Here is a 16,975-nt window from a genome sequence, read left to right as displayed (position 1 = left end):
GGAGCCTGATGTGGGACTCGATCCCGGGACTCCAGGATCACGCCCTGAGCCGGAGGCAGTCGTCCAACCAACTGCGCCACCCAGGCGTCCCTGGGAAAACATATTTTTAAAAGATACATCTGATAAAAGAGTGTTTTCCAAAATATACGAAGAATCTTAAAACTAAACAATAAGAAACAAAAAACCTAATTAAAAAAGGGTCTGAAGACCTTAAGAAATACCTCATCAAAGAAGATATATAGTTGGCACATAATCTGAAAAGATGCTTTATGTATGACATCACTGAGATGCAAATTAAAGCAAAAAATGATACATCAATGCACATCTTAATGGATGGCCAAAATCCAGAATACTGACAACCTTAAATACTGGTGAGAATGTGGAGCAGCAGGAATTCTTATTCATTGCTGGTGGGAATTCAAAATAGTACAACTGGAAAACTGTTGGTTTCTAACAAAACTAAACATACTCTTCTCCTAAGCACTTCTTGCTATTTATCCAGAAGAGTTGAAAACATGTCACACAAACACCTGCATAATTTATTCATAATTTATTTATTCATAATTGTCAAGAAGCAACCAAGATGTCCTTCAGTGGGTGAATGGATAAATAACATCCACAATAGAAAATTACTCAGTACCAAAAAGAAATGAGCTATGAAGCCAAAAAAGACGTGGAGGAATTTTAAATGTATATTACTAAGTGAAAGAAATCAGTCTGAAAAGTCTACATGATACATACTGTATGACGTTTTGGAAAAGGCAAAACCATGGAGACAGTAAAAAGATCAGCATTGTCAGAGGCTGGAGTGAAAGAAGGACAAATAGGCAGAGTGCAGAAGATTCTTAGGAAGGTGAAAATACTCTGCATAATAGGATGATGGGTACATGTCATTCTACATTTCTTCGAACCTATAGAATATACAACACAAAGAATGAACTCTGAGTTAGACTATGGACTTTGGATGATTATGCTGTGTAAGTGTAAGTCCATGAATTATAACAAAGGTGCCGCTTTGTTGGGGGATATTGATAGTATATTAGGTATGCATATGCGGGGGTAGGAGATAGATAGGGAATCTCTGTACCTTCCTCTCAATTTTGCTGTAAACTGCTATAGAAAAAAAAGGATTAAAAAAAAAGAAAAGTGTGTCTTTTCAGTGTCTAAATAGACACCAGCAGTGTCTATTTCTACTTGTGGAACTTTGGAACAGAACTTTCTTTTATCTTGGGAAAAATCTTCTGAGTATCTTTTAATTTTGTGGCATTAAGGCATTTATTTCAGAGCAAGGTATTGGGGGCACTGTTAGACCTGAAAAGGCAGTTTGGAGTGCACATCTGCTGCTTTGTCTACCCAGACACTTCATTTTTGGGGGAATTGTATTACAAATTCTGGAAATTGTTCTTTCCATCTATGTGAAGATAATGGGGTTTTTCATGTTTTTCTATGTCCCTGTTCATTATAATTGAACACTTGAACATAAATAGGCCAATTAAAATTCCCTTAATGCCTGAAATTTTGAAACAGAAAAAGTCCTTAAGAAATAGCAAGGTCAATTATTCTTGAATAAATAAATTGATTTAATAAAGGTTGATTCTGTTTTAAGGATCTCTTAATACATCAGAATGTCTCGTGGAGTGTGAGCAGGTGCTCTTCACTATTAGGCAATACTAGATATGGAAGTTTGCTAATAGCATATAGACAAGGAAGGGTTTGTTTGCAGAGTTGTCAGGAACAGCGGGGATAAGCACGGATGCTGCCAAATCATTTAATTTCAAGATGAGGTATATGCATTATCACATTAAAGTCTGAATTTGAAGTGATGGATGTGTTAACTAGCTTTACTATAATAATCATTTTACAACATATACATGTATTAAATCATCACATTGTACACCTTCTACAATATGTCAGTTACATCCCAATAAAGCTAGAAAAAGTGAAATCTAATTTTGATCTTTATATCATTAAGGATTTTTTAATTTTTATTTTAAGTGTCAGAATAGGAAACTCCAAATTTTAAGGAGAAAGAACTTCTTTGGTTCATGCAAATAAAGTCTGGGGATATGTTTATCTTTATATTTCCTCTTATACCAGAAAGTACCTAGTCTCTCTCTTCTCTTTCTGCCTTTCTCTGTGCCAATTCTATTCTCTGACATTCTCTTGTTCCTCATGCTGGCGATAGCTACATCTTGACAACTGCTTGTCCAGTGGAAACGGGGAAGCTTCCCCATGGATATGCATAAAGGCCCTGAGAATTATTCTTACTCTAAATCAATTACAAACCCATCCCTGAGCAGATCACTGGGACCAGAAGGATGATGCACTATACAGGGCAGGCTAGGTTAGGTTATGGCATATCAACAAACACCTGAATTCCCAAGGGCTGGTTATAATCTTTATAGCTCACATATGCTGTGTTGTCATCAAAGGCAGGCTGTTCCTTGGTTATCCTTACTCTAGGACTCTGGCTGAAAGGCAGCCACTTTCTGGCTGCTGTCAAGTAGCAGAAGAAAAAGCTTTGGATAGATTCACATGAGTAATTAAATGCTTGGTCTCCAGGTGACTTTCACCTTCATTAACCACAATCAGTCATATGGCCCCACTCAACCACAGGGGACAGGAAGTGCAGTTCACTCTGGAAAATGGTATGGAGTGTCCTCAAAAAGTTGAAAATACAATTACACTATGACCCAGCAATTGCACTACTGGATATTTACCCAAAAGATACAAATGTAGTGATCCGAAGGGGCATCTGCACCCCAGTGTTTATAGCAACAATGTCCACAATAGCCAAACAATGGAAAGAGCCCAGATGTCCTTTTACAGATGAGTGGATAAAGAAGATGTGAGATATATATATCTAGATATCTAGATATTGATCTATAGAGATATAGCTATCTATATATATAGATATAGCTATAGATAGCTATATCTATATATACAAAGAGAGAGAGAGGGGGAGAGTGAGAGAGAGAGAGAGACATATACAATGGAATATTATGCAGCCCTCAAAAATGAAATCTTGCCATTTGCAACAACATGGATGGAACTACAGTGTATTATGCTAAGCGAAATAAGTCAATCAGAGAAAGACAATTATCATATGAGATCACTGATATCTGGAATTGGAGAAATAAGGCAGAGGATTAAAGGGGAAGAGAGGAAAAAAATGAAACAGGATGAAATCAGAGAGGTAGACAAACCAAAAGAGACTCTTAATCATACGAAACAAACTGAGGGTGGCTGGAGGGCTGTGGGGTGGAGGGTTGGGGTAACTGGGAGATGGACATTGGGGAGAGTGTGTGTTGTAATGGGCACTGGGTATTACATAAGACTGACGAATCACAGCCTAGCATCCCTGAAATGAATATACAAGTATATGTTAATTAATTGAATTTAAATTTAAAAATAATTTTAAAAAAGGAAGGGCAGTCCTATCATATGATCAGAATGGGGGAAAACCGGATTTTTTGCCAAACTGTATTAATGAATGCCAAATGCACTATTTAGCTCGGGTTTTACATCCACCTTGACCTGGGAGTAGCACCATTTCCACTAGAGCGAAGAATCTATAGGTCCCCACAAAAATTTAAGGCATTGGTAGAAAAAAAAGTAAGAATTGTCATAAGAAAAAGAAATCAATAATACATTTTTTAAGCCAGTTTCTAGTAAATGGTCAAAGTTTTGGATTCACTTTGAGTGTATCTTCCTGTGTTAATAAATTATTAACTTTGAAGGATTACAAAATTCACTGTATTTGTAGTTTTAAAACAAAACCCCCAAAATAAATGCTATTTCTTCACTATCTTCCTTATTTTAAACTAGTTGAGTCCCTGAAGGAATCAGAAGAGTCTAAGTTTTCAGAGTTGACATTTTAAATAGGATTTAGTTCCTAATTTATGTCATAAGACAGCTCAACTTGTAACACTAAGGTAGATTTAAAGCCATAACTAATTCTTTTTTTTTAAGGTTTTATTTATTTATTTGAGAGAGAGTGAGTGAGAGAGAGCATGAGAGCAGAGTAGGGAGAGAGGGAGAAGCAGACTCCCCTCTGAGCAGAGAACCTCATGCAGGGCTTGATCCTGGGACTCTGGGATCATGACCTGAGCTGGAGGCAGATGCTTAACCGGCTGAGTCACCAGACACACTCCACCATAACTAATTCTATTCACAAATAAAGATGAGGGATTCACACTTGGGTCTTCATTCTAAGTAGCTAGCAAAAATGGTTCTGAAACCCTCATGAGTAGTAGCATCATTAGACCATTTTCCCCACTCCAAGATGGTCAGTATCGAAGACTTCTTCCTCAGTGAGTAATATAAACCCATTTAAGTGAATTCAGGAAAAGAAAAGTTTATTGTAAGACTATCCATTCCATCTCTAGGACTACATGAATTCTTTCATTGTGATTTTTCTCCTTTTCTCTTTTAGCATCTCTTCTATTTTTCCCTTCTTACTAATCTCTGTGCTTATTATTTTCATAATCCAGGGAAGTGCAGCTAAAAGACAACAGGACAAGTTATAATCTCTGAGCCTCTTAGACAAATTCTGAAAAAAAAGGATAAAATATTTTTCAGGGCTGAAAATTGGTCTATTGTGAGTCAGTCCAGCTCTGGCTAATGGAAGGTAGCACATGATAAATAAAACTGCCGCTTTTAGGGGATCTGAGTGTAGCAGGTTAAAAAGGAGGGAGCACTGTACAAGAAAGCTAATGAATACACTGTCTATAATTTTTATGTCTGCTGTAGGAAGTAGGATGATAATTTTTTTATGATGAGAATATTAATGGCATTAATGCTTAGTATAATTATAAGTGCTTTACAAATAATGATTTCATTCCATGATGTAGATACTGATGTTACGCTCATACTATGAATAAGGAAATGGTGATACAGAGAGAACAAATATCTTGCCCATGGTTAGATAATTAATAAGATGCAGATTCACCCAGGATTTGAAAGTACAAAGTCTTGCTCCCAAGTCTGTGATCTTACCAATCAGGCACCTCTACTAATCTTGGCTCTCCTAAGGCATCTGTACTTACCAGCAAGTTTATTCATGTTTTGGGGTTTTCCCTTAACTCTTTTGTCAGTAATAAAATACTTCTTGTTCTCAAAAGCTTATCACAAATATTAACCTTTCCATTTTGCAAGCTTCCCCGAGCCTTTCCTTCTGCTCTAAGCCATCCTGCACATTCCCTTAATTACCACACTGATCACCTTGTCCTGTGTTTGGATAATACAGTAATCCTGTGAGCATCTGCAAAGCAAGGGCTGTATATTTCTTATCTTTATATTCCTGGTGCCTGGCATAATTACTGGCCCATAGAATACCACAATGTATTGTTACTGAATTATTTGCTTAATGAAAGAATGAATGCCTTAAATAAGATTTATGCCACGCAAATTTTACCAGTCTTTCTTCTGTTACCGTTATATAGGACAAAAAGCGCTTCCCTAAGAAAACCTGGGAACAATGCTTGTGAACCTTTGAAATTACTGGGATTCAGAAGCCGAGACGGTGATTGGTTTGGTCTGGATGATGTGGTGGTGAGAAACATGCAGAGTGGCTTGGTAGCATTTGAATTGTGTGAACATTTAGAGAGGTAATACAATGGTAATCACTAAAAGTTGATGATACTATATCCTGATGATTTACAATTGATATTTATAGAAATGGAACTATAGGATTAAATTTTTTATTCTTCAAATAAGCGTACCAATAGTTCTTCAGAGTGTGCTTCAAACATCGGCCGGGATTGATACGAATATGCTGTCTATAATTTCATTCATGAGAGTTTCATAAGTGCTTTTGGAAAGCCCTCATAACTTAGACCTATTGTTTAAGGTTTCTTTTAACTCCCAGATAGTTTTAAAATAGCACCTTTATTTATGAAATTCCATAAAGACAGTAATTTGCTGTTCCTACTATGCTCATCTCATAACTGTGTATATGTAAACTGAATTTGTTATTTCTGTGTCCTCATTTTGCTTTCTCATTTCCATGTTTTCTAGACAGCTCATTATGAAAAGGGTTTTAGACAGTTTTCAAGCCCGTGAGGAGCAGACACTCGTAAAGAGAAGGCAATCCTATGGCTAAAGACAGCTTTTATTTTAAAATGGAAGATCTTATATCTACAATTGTCTTGGGTCAGAAATAGAGTCTAAGATGAGAATTTATTGATTTACTGAGAGAGAACTCTTAGGTGAATCTTGTAAGGCAATGAAAGAAATAAGTAGGGCAAAGGAGTAAGATCGTAAAACCTCTGGTTTCAGTAGAAGTTTTACCTCAGCCTGATACCTCAGGGAAGCTGTAGAACATGAGGACCAAGAAAGATGGCTTTATACCCCTGCATCGGTCAGTCCTTTTCTGTGGGTGCAGGGATGTTCTGGCTGTGGGGGCTCCTGTAGGGTAATTCTCTGGAGAAAAGTCAGGGGAAATGTGTGAAAGGGCAGTGATCCAGCCCAGAGAAAGCCGTATTTATTAGTCTGCCAGGCTGCCCTAAAACAGTCCCACAAACTAGGTGACTTTGACAACAGGAATGTATTGGCTCATCATTCTAGAGGCTAGAAGTCCAAGATCAAGTTGTTAGCAAGTTTCCCTCCTTCTGAGGACTATGAGGAAGGATCTGTTCCAGACCTTTTTTCCTTGACTTGTAGATGGCCATTGTCATATTCACATGGCTTTCCCTGTGTATGCCTATTTCTATGTCCAGATTTCCCCTTTTTATGACACCAGTCATATTGGGTTAGGATATATCTACTGACCTCACATTAACTTGATTACCTCTGTCAAGACCCTACCTCCAAATAAAGTCACATTCTATGGTACTGGGGGTTAGGCCTCCAACATATGAATTTAGGTAGAGGGAATAAAATTCAGCGCACAACAGGGTCCATTCATAACCATCCTTACCACACAGCGACAGAGATAAAATGTTGACTCCCCACTTAATTATGACCTGTATTCTTTGTCCCATTGGTAGTAAATGGATGATCTTGATTATCTTTCTCTTCTATAGTTTGAAGTAATGCTCTTTGGTAATGCCAGTTAAAATATAATTTAGAATAAGCTGCCATATTTAGAGCTGATCTGAGACTGGGCAATTGCTTCATCTATGAACATCTGTTTAGAACTTGGTTTGCTTTCAACGGTTCCCGGGCTGTCAAGAGTTGCGTTAACGTCATTCACAAATCTAACTTTTGGGTTTTCAGCATGCTTGATTTCGAAGAATGTTGAATGGGATTGGCTCTTTCCTTGGATGTTATTTGTTATGAGTATATCTTTGACGTGGCAGGTGGCCCTTACGTCATGCTTCTTTGCTCCCATGCAGGTTTGTTGTGCTTCATCTTTCTTCCAATGTGGAAAACAGTCATTTGGTTTCTTTTGTGAAAGCTCTGGAGGAAGCCATGCTCAGCACCACTGCTTGTGCTGTACTGTGCCACCAGAAAGACAACCCCCGGAGAGTAGTTATCCTTGTGGTGCCCTCTAAAGATTTAAGCCAGGTGCTTCGGGGCTTGCGTTTGGAAGCGTTCAGTGGTCCCCCGGAGCCATCGCGTCCCTTCCAAGTAAAAGAAGGAGACCAGCTTCTTTTAAGATTTACTGGAAATATCTTTGCTTCAAGTAAGTATAAAGACACCTTGTTGTACCCTCTATGGGCTAACAGCTGCAAACTTCAGAAAGAGTTTGTTAAACTTGTAGGATTAAGGACACTTCCAGAAAACTGAGAAGAGGCTTTTAAAAAGTAGGAAGAGGAAAACACTTATTTGTTTCTTCCTTTCCAGCCTCTTCTCTTATGAGGGGATGAATGATCCTTATAGACAGACTCTAAGTGACATTCTTCTAGGAATAGTCTTCTCCAGGATTACTGAGTCCAAGCTAGAATCATCTCTCTCACATAACAGGGCAGTTACCTCCTAAATACTCCTCTGCTTCCACTATTAGCCATGTGAAATCCAATCCCACACAGGAACAATAATAACTGTTTAGAACTATAAATCATACTTTATTGCCCCATCATTAAAACCTTACAGTTATTTCTTAATTTACTTAAAATAATAACTAAACTCTTTCTGATGTACTACAAAGAATCTAATCTTGGATCAGTGGATTCCCAAGAGATGTGTGCATAGAACTATATTCCAGTATAATTATCTTATGTATACTTCCACTTACTTCATTTTATATATTTAAAAGACTACTCTGAGAAGCCAATAGGCTTCACCAAGTTCCAAAAGGGTCCATGGCACAAAAGTGGTTAAGAACCTCTCTGATCTAGAAGATACTCTGCTTACCTCTCACCCTCATATTTATCTGGTGCTTTTTTGCTTCCATTATAAATCTTACCACAACTTGAAATGATTTTATTTATTCACTTATTTTTCATTCATATACTTGTGTTCTTCACTGAAATGTAAATTTCATGAGGCTGATGACTATGTCTTCCCATGTACCCCTGAACCTGGTACATTGAGAGTGTGGTACATCAAGAGCTTTCAATAATTATACAGTGAATGAGTGAATATATGACAATACTAAGAAAAACAAACAGCACAAATGAATATGAGAGGTTGCAGGATAATGGGGGAGAAGTGAGGGAATATATAAGAAAAAGAGGTAAAAACATAGACCACTGGAACAGAGTAGAGAGACCAGATATGAACCCTCAACTCTATGGTCAAATAATCTTCAACAAAGCAGGAAAAAATATACATTGGAAAAAGGACAGTCTCTTCAATAAATGGTGCTGGGAAAATTGGACAGCTATATGTAGAAGAATGAGACTCAACCATTCTCTTAACACCATACACAAAGATAAACTTGAAATGGATAAAGACCTCAACATGATGCAGGAATCTATCAAAATCCTAGAGGATAGCATAGGCAATAACCTCTTTGACATCAAGCACAGAAACTTCTTTCAAGACATGTCTCCAAAGGCAATGGAAACAAAAGTGAAATTGAACTTTTGGGACTTCATCAAGATCAAAAGCTTCTGCACAGCAAAGAAAACAGTCAACAAAACAAAAAGGCAACCCACAGAAGGGGAGAAGATATTTGCAAAGGACACTATAGACCAAGGGCTGATATCCAACCCTTGGATTCTATATCCAACCCTTGGAGTTCTATAAAGAACTCCTCAAGCTCAACACACACAAAACACATAATCATGTTAAAAAATTGGCAGAAGACATGAACAGACACTTCTCCAAAGAAGACATACAAATGTCTAACAGGCACATGAAAAGATGTTCTTCATCGTTAGCCATCAGGGATATTTATATCAAAACCACATTGAGATACCACCTTACACCAGTTAGAATGGTCAAAATTAACAAGACAGTAAAAAACAAGTGTTGGAGGGGCTGTGGAGAAAGGGGAACCCTCTTACACAGTTGGTGGGAATGCAGGTTGGTGCAGCCACTTTGGAAAACAGTGTGCAGATTCCTTAAGAAATTAAAAATAGAGTTACCCTCTGACCCTGCAATTGCACTACTGGGTATTTACCCCAAAGATACAGATGTAGTGAAAAGTAGGGACACCTGTACCCCAATGTTCAGTAGCAATGGCCACAGTTGCCAAACTGTGGGAAAGAACCAAGATGCCCTTCAACAGATGAATGGATAAAGAAAATATGGTCGATATATACTATGGAGTATTATGCTTCCATCAGAAAGGATGAATACCCAACTTTTATATCAACATAGATGGGACTGGAAGAGATTATGCTGAGTGAAATAAGTCAAGAGAAAGAGTCAAGTATCATATGGTTTCACTTACTTATGGAGCATAAGGAATAACATGGAGGACATGGGGAGATGGAGAGGAGAAGTGAGATGGGGGAAATTGGAGGGGGAGACAAACCATGAGAGACTGTGGACTCTGAGAAACAAACTGAGGGTTTTGGAGGGGAGAGGGTGGGGGGATGGGTGAGCCTGGTGGTGAGTATTTAGGAGGACACGGATTGCATGGGGAGCACTGGGTGTGGTGCATAAACAATGGATGCTGGAACACTGAAAAGAAATAAAATAAAATAAAATAAAATAGAATAAAAATAAATAAAATAAAAAGGGGGAAAAAGATGAAGAGAATGAGAAAAGGAAGAAAAAGGAGAACACAAAAAGAAAACAGCTATATGAGAGAAGAGGTAAAAAGCTTTTTGGAGAAGTTGCCATCCCAGCAATTTTCTTTTTACTATTTCAACCACTTCCCCTCTGTAACTTCTCTCCTTGATGTGGAATAGAATCTAATAGGTCCGTTTGCAAAAGTGAGGGGTAAGGGAGAAGTCAGGCATGGGTTTTATGGGGATTTCTGGCCCAGAAATCTTGTGATAGACTCGAAGTAATATTTTCTGTTCCCTTATAAATTGATACAGATCTCATTGATTTTTAATGATGCTTATTTTCTCTGTAATTCTGGAAATGAAGCCAAACTCCATTGGCTCTTTGTTGTCACAAAAATGATGCAGCTTGAAGCCGAGGCTGCCCTTTTTCTGGCATCTCAGAAATAAGACCCAAAGTGTCCCAGCGCAAACTGTCTTTTCCACTTCCGCATTCACTGTCCCAGCCATCTGAGTCAGCTGGCAGGAGCTAGTGAGTGAGTGACAGGGTATCAGAAAAAGGGAAAGGGAAGGGTAAGGAGGAGGAGGAAGAACATAGAAGAGATCCTTTTCTACTTGGCTTCTGAAACAGAAAGCACAGTGTCTACCCTGGGACAATCTCTCTAAGAAGAGAGAGTCAAAAACTGGAAGTGTCCCACCCAAAGTAATGATGCCAGTGATTTTCCTGTAATACTTGGAAGAGCAGCTGTGTTTATCTAGTGCCCTAAACAGGAGTGAGTTACTATGCTTCTCATGAGCCATGGTACTGAGTGTATCATTGTCCGTAATGGGGAGGGAGAACAGAAGCTAAAATAAGAGTGCCTGAGGAAAGCCAGTGCCTGAGCAATTCCTCCATGTAAGGAATGGAGAAGAACTCATCTTCACTTGAGGGAAATGATAAGGGCAGGATGCCGGGATGTTTCTCTTTTGCCTTTCCTAGAGACATTGGCTCAGATCTGTGGCCTCACTGTGTTCCTCTCCCTGTAAGAGGAGCAAGATTCCCAGGAAAGCTCTGGTACCTCATCCTTTCATTAGCGTTTGTGATCGTTTCTGTGAATCTCAAAGACATGCAATCAGCTAATGTCTGCTTAGAGGGTTCTCCTCTCTACCCATCCACTCCACCCACTTCCAGTTACTTCCTCCTCCACTTTCATACCTCACCTTGATGGTCATGTTTAGAAGAGTGTTCAAACCTTTCCTGATATGTCAGTTCTTATCTTACTTTATTATTTTTTTTTAAGATTTTATTTATTTATTTGACAGAGAGAGATCACAAGGAGGCAGAGAGGCAGGCAGAGAGAGAGGAAGAACCAGGCTCCCCACCAAACAGAGTATCTGATGCGGAACTTGATCCCAGGATCCTGAGATCATGACCTGAGCCTAAGAGAGGCTTAACCCACTGAGCCACCCAGGCACCCCAGTTCTTATCTTGCTTTTTCAGATCTTTATGTACTTCTCTCTTGTGTATCTGGCCATAGATACAATCTTCATTTATTCATTTAGTTGTTGGATCAATGTCCTTTTCTCTGACTACAGTCCCTTGAGAGCTGGTCCTATCCTGTTGGTGGGCACCATTCCATACCTAGTACCTAGTATAATGCCTAGCAGTTAGAAGGAGTTTTTGTTGGAAGAATGGAAGATAAAAACTTAGGAAAGAATTTAACATTATAGAATTATGTAATTTAAAGTATTTAAAATTTAAATTTTAAAAATATTTAATTTTGAAATTAAATATTTAAACTTTTAAATATTTTTTAAAATTAAATATTTTTATTTAATTTTAATTTAAAAGTTTATGACTGTCCTTTGAGAAATGTCAAAAATTTTATATTTATTTATATAGAATAGAGATGATTCCTTTTAATGAGGAATCATGGGCCATGTACTTTATTTCTCCTTCTAAGAGAAAATAAGATAAATGCTCCCCTGGGTTTTTTTTATATTGGTCTTTGTCTTCCTTCTGAATAAATGTTTTCATTCTCCAGGTTACAGCTGTTAATTTAGCACTTAGACTCCTATTGCATGTCATCTAAACCCTCAATGCTCACAGAATCCAGAAAGTGCCAGGAAATGGGCAGATAAAATTTGATATAATTACACTTTGCATCACATCTAGTAATTCCTAAAGAGGTCCGTGTGTGTCAAAGTTGTCCTGAATGCTCTTTGGCCCGGGGAGATGCCCTTTCCAGAAACATGTGTAGGATGTTACAATGAGCACCCTTTTATTCATTCAACAAAAATTTCCTGCCCTTGTGTATATTTTATTCTACTGGCAGAGACAAAGAAGCAAATAAGTAAATGAAATGTACAGTATGATGCGGGAGAGGTGCCTTATAGATGAATAAAACAAAGAAAAGATATCAACAGTCTTAGAGGGAGTGCCAGAGTTGCAATTTTAAATCTACTCATGTTGGATGACCTTTTTGGGAAAGTGGCATTCAAGCAGAGACTTAAAGAAGGCAAGAAAGGAGCCGTAATCCTATCTCAGGGGAGTTTGTTCCAGGCTGAGGGATTCTGAGGGCTACTGAACAGAGGCAGAGATGTGCCTGATCTGTTTGGGGAACAGCAAGGAGGCTGAAATGGGTGGATGAGAGGAAGTGAGAGGACAGTTCAGGATAGGAGGTGAGTACTGAGCATTCCTTGAAGGCCATATCAAGGAGTTTGCCTTTTATTCCAAGTGAAATGGGGAGCCATCTTGTTAACAGAGGAGTCACATGATCTGAGTCGGATTGTAGAACAGATTCCCAACACAGTTGTAATCTCAGAGGCAAAAGAAGAATTGGGGTGATGGTTAACGAGCCATTGTAATAAACAAAGCAAGGGATGATGGTGGCATATGATTCGAGGTGGTAGAATTGTGTTAGAACACAGAAAACCCCTGAACCAGTGGTTCTTACAAAATTCTTCTGGTTCTTCATTTTGCTAGCCTTTAACTTACTCATCTGACTTCTCTAAGCAAAAGCATATATTTCTACACTTGTACTTTCTACATAATCTTTGAAAAATATCCCAATTCTCCTCACTGAGAAGAAAATATATTACTATAAGATTTATCTAGTAACATAAAATTTAAGTAAATTCCTTATTTCTTCATATGAAAAATATTTATTGAATAGCTACTATTCCAATGTCTTCTAGGAACTATATTACATAATATGTTGAGGAGAAAGCAGTTTTCAAAAGGTCAACTGATGGTTGATTTCATAATTTTGGAATGCAATAAATGAATTTTGCTTTTACTTCTCTAAATATGACAATGTGGGAGAAAAAATAGAATGGTGAATTTTCTTTGTGTTGCTTGTCCTTTTAAAAAAAATTTTAAACATTTTTTCCCAAGGGGCATTCAAAATGTAGTGCCATATCTTGGCAGCAGTGAAATTCCAACTTAAAAAAAAAAAATCTATGCTTTCTATTTATAACTTTAAAATCATGCTGTTTACTCCTAGTAAATCCTTAACAGTTTAATCTTTATTTCATATATAATCATGGCAGAGATTTACATTATAGATCCTTATTTTAAAAAGTTAACTGACAATGAAAGACTGACAAATTTAAGATCTAAATTGAACCAATGTAGCTATGCTTCACCCTTAATCTTTTATATCCTGCAACTAAATTATTCCTCATGAGTAATTTAATACCTGGCAGGGAGTAGCTTTCAAAAGATAGAAGGAGAGATTTATTAAGTTCTGTAGGGACAAAAGTAGCAGTTCTAGTAGTATGGAGTAGAACTTTGTCAAGTGTTGTATTCCAGTGATCTATAAATTCTAATTTACTTAATTTACTAGGTGATATTTTTAGTGACTCCAAATTTTTTTTTTTCTTTTTTTACCGGAATGAAACTCTTTAAGAAGGCAAGCCCTGGCTTGTCATTCCTTTTCTAGGATGTTCTAGGAGTCATTATTCGAGTAGCCAAGTTGCCCCTAAAATATAAACTTTTGTAAAGAGACTTTCTCCAACACCTTTCATAACCTGGAGTTCTTCAAATTCTGGATTTAACTGCGCTTTAGAGATTCACCGAAGTGGCCTCTGGTAGTCCAATGGGGAGAAAAATATTGGTGTCATCTACATCTCTCACTGAACTCTTCTTTCATTGGGAAGGTTTTCCACGAGAGAGAGCTCCCAGTAGTCAACATTTAGTCTTCTAGGAATAGGAGGAAATTTCAACTTCTATATAAAGGCTTCATGTTGATATTAAAAAAAAATTAAGTGCTGATCACTTTATCCATATTATTTCTTTTCATTCCCAGAGCAATCCTAGGAGGTAAGTTTTATTTCTCTTGCTTTAAAGATAAGGAAGTTAAGCCTCCAAGAAGTTCAGAGATGTGAAATGACTGGATTAAGTATTGCCGTGTGGATAAATAGTTGGGCTGGACTTGGATTTAGCTCTCTAAATTTGAAACATACTATCTCACTGTTACAATCTAGCTTACATTTACATTTTGAGAAGGGTAATGTAGACATGTCTTAAGGAAAATGGCAGTCTCTGTCTTGCTTTTTCAATGACAACATAAAATTGTCCTGGTAAAACCTCCATGAGACAAAAGTTATTTCCACCAAAGCTCTAGTATTTACAATGAACAGTTGAGAAGATATACTCTTATTTGGTGGAATTAATTAGGTTTCAATACAAATGTCAGTAACTAAGTCTAGTAACTCTTCCATTTTTAAAATTTTGCTAAAATATCTCTATTTCTGTGATGGTAGAAATGTTTTGCACCTGCACTGCCAAATAAGGTAGCTACTAAACATAGGTTGCTATTGAATATTTGAAATGGGGCTGGAGTGATCAAGGAATTGATTTTCCATTTTATTTAATTTTAATTATTTTCACCTTTAATTTTAAAGCCACATGCTGCTGGTGGATACCATACATCTAGAATGCCTATGGTGAGGTCACGTTAGTGTTCCATATGCTATGAATAGTTAGGGGAGAGAAAAAAGACAATTATTGAAAGGTAAAAATAATTTTCTAAATAGAGAAAGAACTGAATATTTCCAATAGTTTTTTTGTTAGGGAAAAATGGAAGGGAAAAAGAAAATCAAAGATTTTTAGATCTAGAAACAGCCAGAGAGCACCTGACCCAATTATAGATAAGAAACCCTTTTAGTCATCTGCAGTCTCAGACCATTGCTGCTTAAATTTTGGCAAAAAGTGATGCTACCAAAATAACTTAAGTTATACAAAAAGTAAAATAATTATTTAGATTTAAAAAGTAAATAAGAAAAAGTGTTATATTTTAATAATAACAAATGCATTTTACTTCTTTTTAGGCAATGGGAAGGATTATGAAAAAGAGTACAAGCTTATATTTCATTTACAAAGAAAACCCAGGCTGGAACTCCAGATCAAAGAGGTGGATGAATTTGGAAACTATAGCTGCCCTCATTATAAGGGCACCATTGTAATTTATAAAATACCTAAAGAAAAGGTAGTCCACAACTTGGATCAATCTCTTATACTTGATGAAAACCATCATCATTTGCCAATTTGCAAATTACCATTGAAATTGCCAAAGGTAAGATATTATACTTCCCTAATTAACATATTTTGTTAATTCTTCTTGATTCTCTACCATAATCTATACTTCATGCATATGGATACTTCAGGTTAAAAAGAAAAACAGGTCTAAAGTTGATAAGGAAGGAGTGGGTAGCTGCAATTTTTTTTTTAAAAGATTTTATTTATTTATTTGACAGAGAGACAGAGAGAGATCACAAGTAGGCAGAGAGGCAGGCAGAGAGAGAGTGGGGAAGCAGGCTCCCCACTGAGCATAGAGCCTGACATGGGGCTCCATCTCAGGACCCTGAGATCATGACCTGAGCTGAAGACAAAGGCTTAACCTAGGTGCCCGGGTAGCTACAATTTTAAAGTGGTGGAACACCTATTGGGATTTTCACTTTCTACCAGGAACAATTCAAGTTGATCTGGTCTTGATGATGATTACGGAAATAATGGCATTCATTTTCTGTAACTGCATTGGAATAACTGGAAAGTTATTTATGAAAACACTGAACATATTTCAGAACATAACATATTTAGGAAAAGTCATGTGGTGAGCAGGAAAACAACTTCAAAACATTTTCATCAATATTTATCAAATCCTGCACTCTTACCTATTCCTATTCTTATCAGGAAGGTAGGATTGAGTTGTTTCTCCAAATAGGTCAAATAGTTTTATTGCTGTGCATATTATTTTCTTCAATGATCTAGGACTTAGTATTTCTGAAGTATTTCCTTAATGAGAATTATAACTGAAAATTTATTTTATTACTCCAAAGAGCAAACTTATTCTTTAAAGATGCTAAAATTAGTTTTCCATGTTTTTGGTTTTTTGTGTTATGAATAACAGAAATATATTTCCCCTACTGTTAGATTTCTATACTGATTTTAAGTTAATTAGTAAAGTAATTAATAAATTGACAAATTTTATTTTAACTTCTGAAATAGGATATGTGCTATGCTGGGCATTGTGAAAAATACATAGATAGAGAGGATAATACATGCCCTAAAACAGTGTTGTCCCAAATGATAGCCACTATCCGTATGTGTCTGTGGGATACTTGAAATATGGCTAGTCCAAATTGAGAGGTGCTGTAAGTGTAAAACACACACTAGATTTCAAAGATACAGTACAAAACACACAAAGTAAGTCATTAATCATTTGTTTATATTTATTTTACAATAAATTATGTTATTTTGTTTATGGGGTTAAATAAAATATATCATCATAATATAATATAAATAATATAATAAAATACATTATCACTTAGCCCCAATAAAATTAATTCACTTGTTTAAAAAATTTTTTTCTGTGGCTAAGTTGAACATTTCAAATTACTTATTTGTCTCAAACTATATTTCTATGGGG

The 16,975-nt window shown here is 36.8% G+C and overlaps 1 protein-coding gene across 1 annotated transcript in view; it reads left to right on the top strand.

Moving 5' to 3' along the window:
- DTHD1 (death domain containing 1) overlaps positions 1-16,975 on the top strand; it is a 67,499-nt gene that overhangs the window by 17,695 nt on the left and 32,829 nt on the right. The window contains exons 6-8 of the mRNA XM_044225937.1: positions 5,445-5,609; positions 7,338-7,627; positions 15,378-15,622. Of these exons, the coding sequence (XP_044081872.1) occupies positions 5,445-5,609; positions 7,338-7,627; positions 15,378-15,622 (700 nt within the window). The remainder of the gene's footprint in view (positions 1-5,444; positions 5,610-7,337; positions 7,628-15,377; positions 15,623-16,975) is intronic.

This window comes from Neovison vison, chromosome 11 (genome assembly GCF_020171115.1).
Source record: "Neovison vison isolate M4711 chromosome 11, ASM_NN_V1, whole genome shotgun sequence".
Lineage (NCBI taxonomy): Eukaryota > Metazoa > Chordata > Mammalia > Carnivora > Mustelidae > Neogale > Neogale vison.
This window is presented reverse-complemented; position numbering and strand designations above follow the sequence as displayed.